Source organism: Azolla caroliniana, unplaced genomic scaffold, assembly GCF_043228905.1.
Source record: "Azolla caroliniana isolate FFs.n. ecotype wild unplaced genomic scaffold, voAzoCaro1.0.p SCAF_9, whole genome shotgun sequence".
NCBI lineage: Eukaryota > Viridiplantae > Streptophyta > Polypodiopsida > Salviniales > Salviniaceae > Azolla > Azolla caroliniana.
This window is the reverse complement of record NW_028230444.1, coordinates 338,253-357,304: the sequence shown is the minus strand read 5'-3', so window position 1 is coordinate 357,304 and position 19,052 is coordinate 338,253. Positions and strand designations below refer to the sequence as shown.

The following is a 19,052-nucleotide window of genomic DNA, read 5'->3' as shown; positions in this document are numbered from 1 at the left end:
AAGAATTCAATACATTGTATGGAATTATGATGAAAACTCTATTTTTTACATCAACTCGATATAACATATCGACTTAATGTTTAAAATCTTGTTGTTTTTTAGATAAAAGAGGTTTTTTAAACATGAACTTGAATCGTACTAAAATCTTTGTTTTTACAAGAGAAAAAGATGCATATCGATAGTGCAAACAAGTATGCTGTACAATAAGATACTTTATGGTAAACATGTGCATCATTGATTAACAAAAAACTATTAATAATTGTGTTGATGGTAATTGAACCTTGCAAATGCCATTTACACGGTCCATAAAGTGTTCGTGTGGTTCTCAATCACTACTTAATGTTGATCTTTATAGTTGGAACGAATGATGACAACACAAGCATAACTCAGGTGACAAGGAAACTTGCAAGAAGTCAAGGTGGGGATATTAATAGCTACACATGTAGATGGCCATGACCTAGGGTACCAATTCTGCATTGGTAAAGTTTTGGACGTGATGATGCATAAAACCTTTGTAATACATCTATCATTGACATTAATGAGGTGGATATCATTATGTATGACTTTACACAAATAAAAGTTGGATGTATAAGGACAACAACGATATGCATAATAAAAGAGATATTAGCAAGTCTAGAAGATATCTCAGATTGAAGACGAAGAAGATTTATTGCACAAAATTTGGAGATACCATTTGGTGAAGACAATGATTTGATTGGTACATTAGAAGATGAGGAGGAAGAGTCACAATTGTATATTATCTATAGTAGTGATTCTCATGAAAAGAATGATGATAGTCATGCAGATAACTCCCAAATGTATTTGTTGTGCAACTATATGTAACAAATTTAGACAACATTTTATCGAATGGAATAAAAACGTTCATTGTTTTGAAATATTCTACTTTGATTTCTTTAAGATCTAAAAACTTATTAGTTGTCATTTTTCTTTAAAAATCCACAAAGTTACTTTTCATATTTTACCCAAATTTGGCATTTTTCAATTTTACCAAATGGTGAAAATTTCAACTTTTTCATCAAGTTTTGGAGAACATGTGATACTAGTATCAAGATGTTTTTTGAAATGGCAAAAAAACCCCCAAAATCAAACAGAATATTCCTTATCCTTCCACTTGTGCGCGATCCTTCCACTTGTGAACGCAAACGTGTTCAAAGCTATCCTATCGACAATGGAATATAGATATGAGTCTAGACTTCAAGTGGGTTGGATAGGAATGTCCCTTGTTTACATATTGTCTCATCAACAAATAGCTGGAATATATGCTATGCGTCTAGACTTCATGTGGGTTGGATAGGAATGTCCCTTGTTTACATACAAATGGATGGGAAGTGGATCGATGTTATTCAATTCTATGGTGGTGCAAGTGTTACTTTATGGAACGGAATATTACTTTGCAAATGCTAACCCTTAAGATTGGCCCACCCAGTACAAGGTAAAAATACCAGGACATATCCAACTTGCATCTTACTGCCCCCATGAACTTTGTCCCCCGAAGAGCCTTAACACATATTTGAACTCACTCACACAAGGTGTTGAAGTAGCATAATGGAATTATCACCCAAGTATGAAAATATGCAAAATTGCTATGAAAACCAAGTGCCGGATGAGTATCACTTCTCGCATGCTCAACATGATAATTTAAGTGTCATACTCAAATTTCCACAGAGATGGATGAGCACATTTTTTTACATAGAATTTACCCCAAAGAGTAGTAACCCCCCTTCTTAGGAAGGAAGGACATACAATAGCATATTTTTATTTGGTCGCATACTCAAAATTGAACTTCTTGTGGTTGATTATATTCTTTTCTATCTCTCACATGTCTTATCTTATATTCAAGGAAGAATTCCAACTCCAAAATTAGGACATGTAAGGAAAACATGTCGATGTTATATCCCAAGTGGTTTAGAGAGATGTTGGTGTTCCAAAGAAATACTGCTTGAGCACATATTTCAAAAAGAAGTGCATTATTTCTTTGTTCAAAGGAGATGCAAATGTAGGTAGTGGAGGACATGTTTCAAAACGTTGTTTGTTTTGTTCTTTGCAAAAGTCAGTACTAGAGTGACATTGTGCCACAAACAGTGATGGAAAGTTGTGTGGACATAAGGCAACATTATTGTAAAACGTTGGAATGATGAGATGGAACCACCCACATTGAAATGACAATGACTTTGATGAAGCACTCACATATTATGTATCAACCTTTGAAATGAATGATTGATTGTGTTGGGCGATACATAATATGGTTTCATAGGTCCAAGGAATTCTACTGTCATTCATAGTCCATGAAACTATTTACAAAACATCCATTCATAATAGACAGCATCAACATCTTGATAAATGCCAACTATAGGTACATCCTCATAAGTTGAGTCACTAGTGTTCTTAAGTCTTGTGCCAATACCTAGGACAAGAAAGGAGATTATCAAACATTCAACTGATCTCAAAGAATGTCAACATTGAAAAGCATTGATATCCAGAAAAGCATTGAAAACCTCACCTCTAGATTCCCAAAAAGTGGATTTGGATTATCTCGCAACACTTACATTGTTAAACAAGGTTCTACATTAATAGATTTGAATCAAAATGCTTATATCTATCTATAATGAGGAGCTCCCATGACAAGAATTTCCAATGGTGTGGCTTTCAAAGCAAGAAAGCTCATACATGGAGAATCAACACAATAACTAAGACACCAAGATCAAGATTTTATGGACCTTTGCAATGGAGTATGGTGACAAAAGAAAGTTCCGAAAGGCCAAACAATGAATAGAAAATGTTAACCTTACACGCAACAGAGCTAATTAACTTGCATGAGCAAAAACCATAATATAGAAGACAAAATATATAATATAGAAGTATTAAGTATTATATTGGAAGTGCATTATTACTTAAAGCATGTCCCAAAGTTACAAAGATTATTAGGTCATTGCCAACAAATATTAGCATATATTAGTCCAACCATAAAGATTATTAGGTCATTGCCGACAAATGTACACATAAAATGAATATAATTTAGCATGTATTAGTCCAACCATTAAGAAGCAATAAAGACTTATCACCAAGTTACAAAGTTTCATATAGAGGTTTAAGACACATGATCTGTGCATTGTGGGATGGCATATAGGAAATCTATGCCTTTAAACTACACCAGATTATTAGGTCATTGCCAACAAATGTACACATAAAACAAATATTAGCATACATTAGTCCAACCATAAAGATTATTAGGTCATTGCCAACAAATGTACACATAAAATGAATATAATTTAGCATGTATTAGTCCAACCATTAAGAAGCTATAAAGACTTATCACCAAGTTACAAAGTTTCATATAGAGGTTTAAGAAACATGATCTTGTGCATTGTGGGATGGCATATAGGAAATCTATGCCTCTACACTAAACCATATCTGTGCCTACCATTGTTTTTAGTTTCTTCTTTAACTTACTAAAAATGTACAACTACTTCAGCTCTTATGGCCTTTAGGATGATTGCATGAGCGGGACTCTCTCTGGTAGTGAGAGCTTTTTCTGCCATGAAAATATTATATCATTGTCGGGGCTATCCGTTCTCTTAAAGCTTGGTCGATTCTCCATCAACTACATCGAATATAAATAGATCATGTCAATAAGATCCATTCCTTGAGCTTTATGCTCAAATCGACGGCCATACAAATTATCGTAAATATATAGCGCCATATCAATCCATTCCAACATTTTCCTTTATATCAAAATAATAATAATAAACCACTTTATGCTCATTCCAATGCCATACTCATTATGTTAGATATGTACTGCTATATGAATTAATTAAGTAATAATTAGTTATCTAAGGCCACATGAATTAATTAAGTAATAATTAGTTAAAATAAGGCCATATGAATTAATTAAGTAATCAAAATAAATACTTAAGAGGCCATGTGAATTAAGTAAAAGAAAATTATTGACAACCAAATACTTTGGCAACAATTGGAGACTATACATTGAACAAACAACATAGTGCTTGCTTTCTTCAAGAGAATTTGTTTTTACTTACATCAATGTATTGCAAGACTGACGTCAATTCCGTGGGGATATTGAAATCCATGAAGTGGAGCAAGAGAGTTCGAGCATGACGCAACTTGGGAGCAAAATCAAAATCTATATCAGTGGGTTTATCTCCTGCCATGTATGGGCCCTACACAAGCCATGAAGTGCCATTATATAAGAATGTAAGTGTCAGCAACATCAACTATGGTTATAAACTTGATGTTCAATAATACTTCCAAGCAAGAGATGTCAAATGAACCACCACCATACGACAAAGAGCAAAACATGGTTTGAAAACTACTCTTAATTGTGCATACCAAGCCCAGTCAACTATTTCATGGATTAAGCATCCCTAACCTAGGATTACATTTTTCTAATATCTCTAGTCTGACCAATTATTGAATTGGCATACCATTTTGTTGATGAGTCTTAACATGCTTCAATGTCAACACACCTACCCTAGATAACATATTTGACTATCTCTTGTCAGTACTTATTATTGGCATGCCATACCACTTTGGTGCCAAAGTATCAGAATGCTTCAACATCAATATGTGAGGTTAACAATTTACAACAAATGATGGAAAGTGCATATTCTATTAAATTTAAGTACATATATTTCTATACCAAAGGCTAGGAAAGGAAATACATACATAACAATTTACAGCAAATGATGGAATGTGCATATACTATTAAAATTAAGTACATAATTCTATACCAAATGCTAGTCCAAAGGATAGGAATGCGAAATACATACATTCTTCTTAAGGTGTTCATTGACCTCCTGCAAAGCATGTTCATAGGCTTTCCCAGCCGGATCGTCCTTATTTTTACTCTTCAACCAATCCTTTAAGGACCCAAATTGTTTTTGTATCCTAATTTCATCAAAGCAACACTAGAAATGAGGATTGGTTTTATTTTTACTCTTCAACCAATCCTTTAAGGACCCAAATTGTTTTTGTATCCTAATTTCATCAAAGCAACACTAGAAATGAGGATTGGTTTTGTATCCTAAACATCAGACAACTAAATCTTATCATGTAATGAAAGCAAGATTTGCAATACTGACGTTAGTTTAAAGTTTTAGAGTGTTGAAATCTCGAGAACGATATTTTGGTAAATCCTATTAAGAACTTTAGCTGCATTTCACATAATCCATGTGGACAAAAGACAAGTGTGTGTGCATGCGTGTGTGTGAAGCTTACTAGATTTAAAAATAAGAAACGAAAAAGCTTGCGAGACAAATTTTACATTTGTTTTGCTCTCTCTTTGATGTCTTGTGGGGTTTTGAAAGGCTTTGATTCTTCCACATATTTAGAGCAAAGGTGGTCGATAATTGCTTCTGAATCTTGAATCCACGTTTCCCCATCTCGTAAGACAGGCAATAAACCTGATGAGTTTTTATCCAAGAACCTATTATGCAATATCAAAACGACAATATATAAGTTGAGCTCTATTAACATGAATCAAGAAACACAATTGAATCTAACATAGAATTGGCCCTAAGTGAACAGTAACATTTAATTTAAAGCAAGGAATAAAGCGTTATTGTAAGACAAGAACATCCAACTTAAATTCGCACATGATCATTAATAACATAAGATAAGGATAAATTCTTAGCAATTTTGTCTCATGATCAAGATATGGAGATGATCGAAAAAATAGGATCCACCGTCTTTACCATTTTGGTTTCTCGACAGTCTGATCAATGTATGTTGCAACATAGGGAAGCCGTCTCTCCTCCAATGCAATGAGCACCTTTTGAGAAAAGGGACCTAACATGGAAATACGAAAAATTCCCGAAAGAGGCCATGATTCATTAAAACATGATTTCTTTAGCAAACATATTTCTATCGATCTAACATGGAAATACAACAAATTTCCGAAAATAAGCCATCATTAAAACATGATTTCTTTAGCAAACATATTTCTACCGGATCACCACACTTTTCCACTACTACAATTCTCGAAAAAGTTTGCTATATTATTGTTTCACTACAAGATCATTTTCTCGCGATCGTTCTAATTATAGCATTAACTCATTAGAATTCAATTATGCCAAGTGGCTCAAGGACTCAAAGATCAAAGACACATGGCAAACCAATTTACCTAAAAAAACATGGCGTGGTGACCATTTTAACACTTGAAATCATTTACTCATAGCACGGCTAGAATCGATTTGGAAACAATCACGATTCCAATAAAGAAAACGAAGAAACTAGGAAAGAGTGTATTACATACAAGGTCCCTTGGATTCACTTGGGCTACCGCTACCCGGGAAGGCGACGCCAAATGCCTGGAGGGACGGGAGTTCCCGAACATTGCTCAATGTGGACCTCCCAGGGACGGTGGTGGTCGATGGGGGCTCCATCTCGCTAGTAGCCGCTCGCGTCGCACCTGCCATGTTACAAATTTATTGTATCTTTAAAATAATTACTACTGTTGATTTACCCCTCTTTAATTGATCCTGATACTTCGTTCTTGATCGATCGATCGATCGATCCTATCTTCCCTCGCTGTTCTTCTTCAGATTCTTTGTCTTTCTTGTTGATTGAGAATAGATAAAGAAGAATCGGTCACTCTAGAATGGAAAAGCAATTGACACTTGCCTACTTATATGCCTGCCACGCATCCATGCCTGCATGCACGCATGTATATATGCTTCTCCATGTATTCTGGATCGAGTATACATGTCTTCACCCCATATGTAATGATGTGATCATGATTCATCCAAATGTTTGGAATCTTACTATGTTAAGACTCACTGTGATTTGTGATGATCCCCAATGACAACAATAGATACGATAGGTTGCATTTGAGGGAAACTTTATAAATTAAATGCTTTATCTCATATCTTGGCCACAAAATCATAGGAACATCCTACCAATGCAATATCAGAGTGGATACTACGTGATGATGCGACCGATGCTCTAGAGCTTGTGTCAAAAGAGGTTTGCTACAATAAGTTGTTTCTGTGGATTTCCATATTCAAGATATACGTTTCTCTAGGGGTATATACAAACTTCCATTTACAGAAACATAAGAATCATTGGTAGAATTAATCTATCTATGGCTTCATCATCTCAAGGAAAACAGAACATTGAAGAGTATAGCTGCATCATTCGATATGAGCATGAACATGCTAGCTAGATTTGCATGCCTATTGATAGTTAGAAATCAGGATGTTGGATTGAAAACAATCATGCAATTCAATTCCGAAAGTTTTCTTCCAATGCATAATTTGATAAACAATATGTTAATGTCGCTCATAAAATCACGAAGATTAATTTACTTGATATACAACATTTTAATTTAGCTCATAGGACCACAAGGGTTAATTTACTTGAGACACAATATGTTAATTTTGCTTAAAGGACAAAAGAGGGCTGTGCCAACAAGACACCAATTAACTTCTTCTGATTTCTAGAATTTCTTATTCATTATGCCTTTTACAGTTTACCAATAAATTGGATTGGTTCTTCTAGAATCAAAGGTCCAAATTGCCTACTCACGAAATAATAAACATTAATATTTGCCAAGGGAATTTCTTGGGAGAGAATGGAAGTTGCAAGTTATTCAAATAAATACCATGGTCAACTGTTTTCTTGTATGTGCAACCACCAATGGATATCTTAGGCAAATGTCACTTTACTCACATTACTGCAATTATACTAGAGTTTATTTACTCCCATTATGAATTTATACTAGTTACTGCTACGATGTATTTACTCACATTAGTGAAATTTATGAATATATAATACTCGGGTTTATTCACTCACATTATTGAAAATTATCAACAAAATAATAAACTAGAAAATTTAACAGCCATTATATATCTTTCTTTGCCAAGTTCAAGTTCAATGAATTGATATTTATCAATCACGTGATTCTCTTTGTCCATGTTCTGTAGACCCAATTGTATTCCATCTAATGAAGAAAGAAAGATAAAGTGGCCATCACATTGTTTAAACATCTCAATTCAAATAAGCAAACCTTTGGAACACCACTAAAAAAAGCCTTGAACATGGTGTCCTGGATACCGTTGATTTTTAAATGAAATGTGTCCTTAGTACGCAAATACCATTACATATTCCCACTAGTATGTTCCATCCACCATATATGGCTATTCATACTTAACTACAGTTGTAAAAGCAAGTGTGCTTTTTAGATGATTACAATGTTCGCAAATCGGTTTCCCATTGTAGATTGATATCTCCATCTTGTCTCTAACCTGAAAAAATGTTGTTCTTGCTCAAAAAATGTATCTTCGTGAAAGAGCATAGAACAGATGCTTCAAGAGCAACATAGGTTCCATCAAAGATCGCATCATGTATCATGGACTTAATACGGTCGATAACGACGTGAGCCACTACCAGTGGTTCCACTGCTGTGTCTCTGAGATGGAGAACCACGACCCGAACTCCGATGATCTCTATATGGAGCTGGCATTCCTTGAATACCCGACTGTTGCCTACAAGGGCAAAACCCACGATTTATATTGATAAATAATGTGAACATATTGTGCCTCTACACATGAAACATGTGACTGTTAATGGTGTAGAGGCAAACTTATGCTCGATGATGTTGTGGTCCGGACCAACTTCAACTCATAAAGCCAAAGACTGCATAATATGGCTTTGAGATTTTATTGCACAAATATGCTAGCCTTATCAATGGCAATGAAATCCACCAAATCATTTAAATCCAAGATTATCGATATCCTGATACTTACAAGACATATCCCATGCGCCCATCCGGCAAAACCATTGGAACCATAGCCATTCCAGCAGGGGCAGGCCCCCGACCATAAATAACCGGCTGAATTGTCACCAACATATTGAGCATTTATTAGGCAAAAGCACTTTGGAACTCTTAAATAGACATTATGAGCACTTTTCAATTCGTTTATATGGGACTTAATATAGTGATACAAGCACTTTTTGACTCTTTTATAGGGGGCTTAATGGCTAATGTTTGGGTTAAGAACACTTTACAACTCTTCTTTCGGCACTATGTTTGCAATCAATTAATGTTCTGTTAAGAGCACACTTTGGAATTGTCATAGCGCAGCTTTGACATTGTGTTTGTTATAAGCACTTCTGGAAAGCCTTGGTTGAGAGAGAGAGAGAGAGAGAGAGAGAGAGAGAGAGAGAGAGAGATTAATGTTGTGTTGTGTCTTCATATTGAGTAGCAATGCATACCTGTCCATATCCCCGATTTAGGCCAAAACCTAAAGAATCCATCATACCAAGATCGGCATGTCCATAACCTCCACCGATTCTCGACTGATATACTTGTGGCAAAATACCAGCTCCAAAGGGAGTATACATCGGCATCGGTTTCTTTTCATTGTGAGGTCTTGCCAGGCATACTTCAAGCTCCCGATCTAACAAAAAAGAAGTATATTTATTCCATTAAACATTTTTGCATATTTACACCAACGTGCATGGCCCCATGGTTTTTAAAAATAGATAAACTACCCCTTGCTTTTCAATCACTACTTAAATCAACAATATAATTAGTCAAATATTATTTTGGTTGCAATCAGGAACCATTTAACAGAGTACATTTGCTTTTAATTGGCAATTAGTAGGCCCATTTGCTAGTCCAGACTATCAATCCCTAACTAATCAATAGGCATCTTAATCACTCATTAGGTGGCACACTAATAACAAACAGCTTAATATCAATAACTTATTAATCTGAATTAAATATTACTGATGCCTTGTGTGCTAATTAACTTAATTAAAACCGAGGTGTATTTTGGAAATTTTAAAACATTCGAGTGCTCTGGTAATGTTTTGAAAACCAAGGGGCAGCCTAGTAATTCTGGAAAAAAGTTAGATTATTATCTTAGAGTTTTTCCCCCAAAAAAACATGAGTTTGCCTAGAAGTCGACGATTTCCTACCCACCCATCTACAATTACCACAAATGATAAATAAAAGTCCATTAAGAAAGAAAATTAAACAAAATGTCCTACCGATTCCAGATTTATTGTTTTACCTCCTAGTATATATTTATGTGCCTTATCAATGGCTTTCAATGCACCGCTCCTATCGACAAAGTGTATAAACCCGAAATCCCGCTTTGGTTGGCCTGGACGGGATGGTGGTAGAACGACTTTGCTTATCTCTCCATGAGGCTCAAAGAGCTTCATCACTTGCTCTTGAGTAGCGCCTTCCGGAAGATTGCGTATGTATATGACCTTCACCTGACCACCAACAATTTTTCTATTAGTGTAATTAACAGGTATCAAGGATTGAATGGACTTAAATGACTTCAGTGTTATGAAAATATTTTTCCTTACCTGAGACATTGCAGTACTCTCTACAGTGCCTCCAGTTCCTCGTGCATCTGCCCAGTTGACGGTAGGCGTATTCGTTCCGAATTTGAACCCAGGCATAGTGAGCTTCCGCCTCGCATTCTCAGCACAACTATGGTTGTAATACTCAACAAATGCAAATCCTCGGTTTCGCTCACTATTTTGAGGATCCTGAAAACAAGGACAAACATGTTTTAGCCTTGATTATAGATAATAAAACAGAACAATTATACTCATTTGCTGATAGTTACTCTTATTAATCATACTCTCACTCATAACTTATGAGATCACGATAGGGATATATAAGAGACCCAACAAACACAAGCTCATCATATGTTCCACTAAATCTGTGCAAGTACGTGCCAAGGAAGGATCAACCCAAAAGTGCGACTAAGAATAGAGTTGGACAATTATTAGTCCTCCTCTTCTTTCATATGCCCATGGCCAATTTCAGTAATAACGCCAAGTATATAGGAACACATGTCATATGACCTTAACACAATGACATGGCATGCCCCGACATCATCTCATGAGCTGAGGATATGGATTGGACAATATACACATAGCTTTAGAGACAGCATCTGCAACTTTGCAATCAAGAAATTGAATCTTAGAAGAATTCATTATGCATGTAATTTCCCAGTCTACTATGAGATTAAGGAGGACATAATTGTTTCTTTACAGAAGTATCTGGACTTACCCATAGAGTGGGGAGTACAATGATCAAAGATGTATAGCACTCTTCCTTCTAGTGATAAGAATCAATAGAGAGAGCTTGCTGGGTGATTTGACAAACCTTATTGGGTGTACAAACAATATCCCAGCCAAAGTGGATTCATGACCAAGAGTGTGATACGTGCCTTCTGACATCATCAATCAATTATTTCACAAAATAAGAAAGCAATGTATCATGAATGCTGTTTGATCATATATAGTCTTGTAGTGCATTCAAAAAGTACGATACTTTTTTATAGCTAGACACACCAAGAGCTAGAACATCATTGAATGGCATTACAATAAAAATAGAGATGGACAGACAATTTAATGATTCAGAACATCATACTCTTGGTTCTGATGTGTAACTATTCTAGGTTCTCTCTGTTCAGCTCTTGGAAATCTACGATAAAGATGGTTCATGAATAGTAGAAGACATGGGAATGTTCAATGCAAAAAGACATTTTCAAAGAAAGATTGGTAGAATCACAAGAAAATGTAATTGTAAATGATTTCACCATCACTGAACTTTCACATTTTATACCCATCAATGGATACGGTCTCTTCACTCATAAAGAGAATGGCTTTCATCTTAGATATTATTGTTTCACTAAGAAAATTCTACCATAAGTAAAATGCATTAAGAAATTTGTAATACCACATACCATGAGCAGCTCTAAGTTGGTTATTCCAACACCTCTCTCGAGTAAAACTCTCTGAAGTTCATCCTTATCCCAATTCTTCGGCACATTGCCAATGAATAGCTTATTATTTGCTTGCGATGAAGAGAAACGTAGTTTCCGACCCTATTTGATTCAAAGAAAAGTTTGGAAGGAAGAGATAAATAATGAGCCTGGTTCAACACATAGAGACAGAGACTGAGTATTTAATCATGACTTACTTTCAATTCTCGTCCATTCAACGTCTCGATGGCCTTTTCTGCATCTTCTTTACTCGTAAATGTTATGAAAGCAAACCCTTTGTTGTCTCCCTTTTCATTGTCCTTCATCAAACGCAGCTGCTCATGAAAGAAACTTCTTAAGAATCAATGTTTTCAAATAGCAATGTTCAAATAGCAACCATCTTTTCAACCCATAACAACACTTCAATCTACATACTCTTGATCCTTATGAGAAATATTAAATAGTCTAGCAGGACCACCAAAAACACTTTACGCAAAACATATATATTCTTTGTTGCTTTGCTAATTACATACAGTTTAAAGAGCAAGGAAAGATGACCCCATCTTTGAAAACACTGTGAAATACATATACACACACTCTCTCTCTCTAACTAACTATCTATCTATCTATCTTATGGAAATGTTGGATAGTTTAAATGAACAACAGAAAGATGAACCCATCTTCAAAAAAATTATTCAAAATCTATGTACACCATATCAACATTAAATGGCTCAGAAGAAAAAAAAGAAAATTGAAACCACCAAAATTTGTATGCAACATTTAATACTTACAACAATTTCAAAGAGATAAAATTTAAAATGGAACAATGACCATATCTAAAAAAATTCATCACAAAGTGCAAGCCTACATACTTGCTATCCTTACAACACACACATATATATACTCTCTATTCTTACAGCAATATCAAACAATTGTAAAAAGGAAGTTAAAGATGAACTCACTTCAAAATTTTCATCAGAAGATGCAAATCTACGTACTTGCTATCCTCACGATATGCATATATATAACCCTAAAACCTAAACAAAGCCCAGCCCAACAAATGTCACCAGTAGTTGCACAATTATTCTTTATTCTTATGAAATCTATATGCCCTCACTCTTATAAGACAATGCTAATAAGTTTTAAGAGAAGTGAATTATGGACCCAACTCAAAAAAGCTCACCACAAAATGCAAAACCTATATGTACCCTACATATGTCATAAACACTCTCATTCTGTGTATGACAATGTTTAAAAAGTTTGATGACGAAAAACCCACTCCAAAATACTTAGCAAGATTTATATACTCTCCCTCTCCTTATGACAATGTTAAAAAGCAGTCAAAAGACGCAATGAGAAATATGAGCTCATTTCACAAAATCTATATCTACTCTTATGAAATTTACATTTCTCTTGATCCTTACACGTATAAATCTCATGAAATTTACATTTCTCTTGATCCTTATACGACAAAGTTTTAAAAAGCTCCAATGTTCAAAAGACAATTTGTTTAAAACAAGAGCTAGAAAAACATGAACAAACGAAACCTCATAAATGTGGCCACAAGTTCCACAGAGCTCTCTCAAATCATCTTCCACCACATCTTTGGTTATGCCACCAATGAAAACTTCTGAACCGTGAGGTGGACGCGACATCGGGTCTTCTTCTTTATTACTCTCATCTATCACATCTGCATCCACCTCATCTTGAGTATTTACGACTTCTTGTTTGCTAATCACGTCCTCTTTCCGATAGCCCTGTTGAGGTTGGTAAACTTTCTCCTCGGTTCTACCTAATGCTTTCTCATGGATATGATCCATATCAATGCTTTCTTTCTTACCTTCATCTTCCTCTTCGTTGTCTTCTTCTTCTTTCTTGTTATTCCTCTGAACGCATTCCTGTCCGAATGTTTCTCTTTGATACCTGATACCTCTGTCTCTGTTTTCATGTTCATCCTCATCATCTTCTTCAGCCATGTCTAACTCGAGACCTTCTTCTTCTATGTCTATGTCTTCTTGGTCGTCTTCTTGATCCTCTGTTACTTCGATTTCTTCTGGTTTCTGGCCCATTTCTTCGTGATTGATTATATCCTCTTCCTCTTCATCATCGATGATATCCTCCTCCTCTTCTTCGTCTCCGAATTCTACTTGATCCTGATCTGCCATTCTGAGATGAGCTCACGAAATGAGACAAGACACAGAGAGAGAGACACACACAGGAAGGGAAGGGAAGGGGAAGGGAAGAGGGGGGGGCTTTTCCCTATGCCTTCTTTTGCCTTAAAAATACCCCTCCTGGTTGGTTTTCATAATTCCTGAAATTACCCTTCCAAGATGAGCCCATCAAAAACTTCACAAAATTACCCCCCAAAAGATGATTTCACAAAAGAGAGGATAGATAGATTTATATCGCTTTAATTTCCGAGAGAGAGAGAGAGAGAGAGAGAGAGAAGACAAAGTTCCCATACAACATAAGTGTGAAAACTGCCAAATCAACTTTCCTCTTATCCTACATATTTGTTGAGATACTCCAGAAAGCCCATCAAATAAGAAACCATTCCGAAAGTTCCAAATATACCACATGCCCAAGTACCGCAAATAATCAAACACAAACTTATACTCTGGGGATGGTAAAACTGTATCACCGTCAATGAAAACCCATTGAAAAGGTGACAAAACATTTCCAGTTAATGACCCCCACAGTTGTGAGTTACATTTGTGTCGCTTTGTATTGCAACACCTTACAAGGTTGCCCTTGCCACATCGCTACCTTTGACGTAGTTTTGATAGCAAGGTTTTTTTGTATTATCATGTTGTTTTAATATAAACATACATTTACGAGAGAGAGAGAGAGAGAGAGAGAGAGAGAGAGAGAGAGAGAGAGAGAGAGAGAGAGAGAGAGAGAGAGAGAGAGAGAGAGAAGACCTTTTATCACTGCCTTCCGATGCCAAATATGACCTATGAGACCACAAATATAATAGTTTTCATGTAATACATGTGAAAGTGAATCACAGGCCTCGATGTGTCCCAGAATGCAAATGAGAGTGAACACTATGACCATGAGAGGAATTCGCGCAAAGATTTGATTAGCTTGAAAATGTGTGGAAATCATAGTTGAATGTGATCCAAGGCTAAGCATTTATGAAAGTGTGATTTTTAAACCCTTTGACTTGTGTAGGGCATGTGCATAATCCACTAGGCTTACCACCTATGTCCCAACATTGATTTATACTTGTATATATGGTTTGCTATATTAGTTATGTACTTATATATTTGTCTATTATGATTAACAAATGACCATAGCCACATACTCATGTCATTAACACGCATGCACTTGGTTGTGGTGTGCAACTAGTCTAAACTATGGGGCAATTTAATGAGACAATGTTTTGGAGTTATGCATTAGGGAGGGTGGTGAGTGATTTCTAGGAAACAATTTTGTGTGCTCGCCCATGATGAGGGTTGTCTTGTCAAGCAACTCTTGAATTTTGGGGCTTCTTCATTATACCTACCATATAGTTGTTGTGATGGCATGTGAAGGGAGAAAAGTACCTAAGTATCAAGTTTTGCAATAGGTCAATATTCTCGTCAAAGTGACCCCAAAAAAATGTGGGGAAATAACGATTAAGACAACAACAAAATAATAAATGTTTAGAGTAAACCATTGGAACAATAAGGTCAAAGGTTGGAATCGTGATATGGCTATCTAGGGAAAAAGATCGGTTATAACGTGATGCCAATGAAGTGGTAAACATAAACATGTTAGTTAACATTTTATTGGCATTAGGCGCCCATGCGAAGATAAGGTTGATTGCATGCTAAAAGAAAAGGCAATGGTGCAATCTAGAGGAGGCAGCGCTATTTTTATCTAACAAGGAGCTCCCAAGTGCTTTATAACATGCCAACAAAGTTCATCGTTGGACTCGTTGATTTGGTAATTCAAACACCCAAGGTTCAACATTAAATCAAACCCCAGGGTAGTGGATCACGAGGGTGAGTGATAAGCCTACAATGACCAAGATGATGTGGATGTCAATCATAGAATCACCATGTTGAAACTCAAGGATATCCCTAAACACTCGTTTAATATTTATTCTTCATCATCTTTATCTTTCACACTCCATGCAAAAGGGCTAACGATTGTAGAAACTGGATTTACCTTCATTTTACCCCCCTCAAATTTATTCTTACAACCAACTTAGCGTTTTTTTTAAATATATCAACTTCAGACGAAATTGATCTTCGTGTTCTTAGTGTGCCTCGACATAAATGGGGTTTGTGACAAAATATTGGCTCAGAAAACTAACCACCATGAGAAACTTTTCACTCATATTGGCCATAATCTGAAGAGATGCATAATTCAAAGCCATGCTCCCTAGTGAACGCCAATTGTTTAAGTGCCTTGATCATGTTGAGAGAACATAAATGATACATAAGTCTATTGGATCGCTACAATTTTATAATATGCTTGACCCTCATGAATTTCCAACCATCTCTTTTGTGTCTTGTGTTAGGGGGAAGAGATTATGAATGGGTGTTCCATTTTGTCCCTCTTCATGCAAGTTGGTATATTTTTATTACTTTATGTAGGCTACATAATTCTAGACAATGTCTAAGGTGAAGCCAAAGACAACAACTCTCGCCTTAGCTAAGAGTGGCTCATAGGTTTATGTGATTTGTTTAAACCATTCAATATGCTCATATGCATTGTTGATCCCAGTCAAACAAGGGACAACTTACTTATTTGGTTTGACTTGATTTTATTCATGTGATATAGAGAGGGAGTGGGTTGCATCTAGTGGTCCCATACGTTCAACAATGTTTGGACAGGGTAAAGAGTGACAACTAAATTTGGATTAGGTGTGTTAGTCTTTGGGGCCACCATCAACATGTTACTGATGTCTTGGGTCGCTGCTAGATGCCTATTTGTTAGGGATCAACCTCATTAGTTTCTCGTGGTGAATAGAGTTGCCAACCCAATTGAAGTTAGTTATAGTCATGATATGTTTTGGTGTAAAGGAATTTTATCAATTTTTGCATTCAACATTTCTAAACGCATCGGCAAACTAACATAGGACTGTGTGCACTCCACTAAGATGGATTGGATCTCTTCTCACATTTTATTTTGATTTTTCCCTTGGCTAGTTTGGTTAATGATCAATCTCTTTATCTAGTGCCTCAAGAACATTCCATTAGGATGGGGAAGTGTTGAGAATCAAACTCAACCTAAGTCTAGTGTGTGAACACACCTTTCTAAGAATGTATGAACACTCAAAGGTCAAAGGTCACCACTACTTTCTAACATTAACTATGTGTCACAAGTTCATAACTAATGAGTTTCTATATTCCCCGAGTTTCTAGAGAGAGAGTGGGCGTTTTAGTGAGAGAATGTAGAGAGAAGGTGACTTGATATACATATGTAAAGCACCCTCCTCTTGCCTTTATAAAATGGTTGTTGCTAGTTTATTTTCTTACTCCTTGTTAATATACATTTGAGTCTTTTATCTTCTATCTATCTTGTGTCGCTTCTCACACACACACAAACACACATCTAATCTATTCCGGCAAACATAATTACTCTAGGCAATTATTTATAGAAAAGAAACTATCAAATCACAATTCAATTAAATGGCAAGGCCTGGCTTGATAATTGTGGAAAATGCTATCTTAGAGTTAAGTAGGAAAATGATGGCCTTTCCGATAGACCGAAGTCAGTTTCACATACCACATATATGTGTATATAAATGGCAATCAATATAAGCATTTCCTAGCGTACATTGCTCAATTCAAGGGTTGGTGATCGAGGAACCAAGTAAATATTGGTCATTTGGCAGTGAAAAGTTGACATTTATGGTGCACACTAATGATATACCTTGGGTAAGTACATTATTGACCAAATTTGGTGATTGTCTTTACACTAACCTTTGACATATGTTAAAATTTCTTTACTCGCCAAGTAACCTTGATATCTTTGTTTGGATATTCAATCATTACCACATGGATGTTTTATTGATCGAGCTAATTTGGGAGTAGAGATTATGAGTAGGTTACTAAGTTCATGCACTTTACTTATATTGATCATTCCACAATGACCTTATCATAAGTATGGTTGTGTGTGTCACCAAAAGAACAAGGCTCAATTTTTGGGATTGTTGAGAAATGGTAGGAGCATCAAATTAGAAATTTGGACACAAGATCATTTGGTAAAGAGAGACAAACTGTTAGTAACTTAGTAATATAGGTTTAATTATACACCTACTTTGATGATCACACTTGACTTTATCTAAAATGCAAGCCTCCAAGAGAGTGCTAGTTGAAATAATGTGGGCACTGACTACAGTGTTTGCTACACTTATTTTGAAGTCAATAATTTGGAATTTGAGGTTATATGATTTTTCAAAGTTAGTTGGTTCATTGAAGTGCAACATGGCAAACTCGTTGGAAACCATGTTGGCCGATGATGGCCTCATGAAAACAAAAAAAGAAATCACATATAAATCTATATGATTATAAAATTTGTTGGAGTTTTCAAATCGATGGGGCATGTATGCCTTCCACTCTTCATGATCCTTAATTGCTCTCGTAACTATTAGAAGTTATCATGAATGCTCCCTAATCAATGTTTTTAGCCAAAAAAGATATTGGAAGAAGAAGAAGACAATCTTCATTATTACAATCTTATAGATGAAGTTAAAGCAAAAGACGGTTCCTTAATCAAAATTGTCCCGATGACCCAAAATAAATCAATTTGAATCCCTTTCCTCTCTTTTATAGCATTGAACTAGGAGTTTGACCATTTCAAATGATAGATTTAGCCATTTGTTCCCATTTAGATGCTTCACACACAATTTGACCTTCTATAGCATCGATCCCTAAGGTTGGCTATCTCCCAAGAATATAATTACCCTTTTTAATCCCATCCCTCTAGGCCCTCTTTTCTGCATTTTTGTTTTTCCTAATATAAATGCAGCCTTTTCTCCTCTTTAAATGATCAAGCAAGAACCTTATCACTTTTTGCCAATTTGATTGGTTCCAATTTGCCCTTTGTAGACCTTCCAAATGAGTAATTTTTCATGTAAGATTTCAACCTACGACATCCATGTAACAAGCAATATTCCCTAACCAATTGAGCTCTATACAATTAAAATCACTAAATATCATAAGATCATGCATGTTATGTTGAAATGTCTTCTTGGGTCCTACCAAAATGGAAGTGAAATGTGATATTGTCGTGCACAATTAGTCGTCTTGATCAACCATAATTTGATAACTATATGAGACTTCA

At 35.7% G+C, this 19,052-nt stretch overlaps 2 protein-coding genes and 1 long non-coding RNA gene across 3 annotated transcripts; 1 reads left to right on the top strand and 2 right to left on the bottom strand.

Annotated features, from left to right (window-relative positions):
* Window positions 1-3,410: 3,410 nt before the first annotated feature.
* LOC147859685 (glutathione S-transferase DHAR2-like) lies at window positions 3,411-6,449 on the bottom strand. Its single transcript, XM_087324843.1, has 6 exons — window positions 6,293-6,449; window positions 5,733-5,826; window positions 5,303-5,464; window positions 4,809-4,926; window positions 4,059-4,199; window positions 3,411-3,622 (listed from the first exon to the last, which is right to left on the bottom strand). Exons 1-6 carry the CDS (start codon window positions 6,420-6,422, stop codon window positions 3,506-3,508), a joined length of 762 nt encoding a protein of 253 aa, XP_087180969.1. The 5' UTR covers window positions 6,423-6,449; the 3' UTR covers window positions 3,411-3,505.
* A 1,632-nt stretch (window positions 6,450-8,081) lies between these two features.
* On the bottom strand, window positions 8,082-13,990 carry LOC147859683 (heterogeneous nuclear ribonucleoprotein Q-like). Its single transcript, XM_087324400.1, has 8 exons — window positions 13,319-13,990; window positions 11,990-12,106; window positions 11,754-11,894; window positions 10,360-10,545; window positions 10,056-10,263; window positions 9,253-9,437; window positions 8,784-8,869; window positions 8,082-8,522 (listed from the first exon to the last, which is right to left on the bottom strand). The coding sequence occupies exons 1-8, from the start codon at window positions 13,934-13,936 to the stop codon at window positions 8,393-8,395; spliced, it is 1,671 nt and encodes a 556-aa protein (XP_087180526.1). The 5' UTR covers window positions 13,937-13,990; the 3' UTR covers window positions 8,082-8,392.
* LOC147859684 (uncharacterized) lies at window positions 8,878-9,348 on the top strand. Its single transcript, XR_015530225.1, has 2 exons — window positions 8,878-9,163; window positions 9,196-9,348. It is a non-coding gene; the product is annotated as an uncharacterized LOC147859684 (long non-coding RNA).
* Window positions 13,991-19,052: the final 5,062 nt, after the last annotated feature.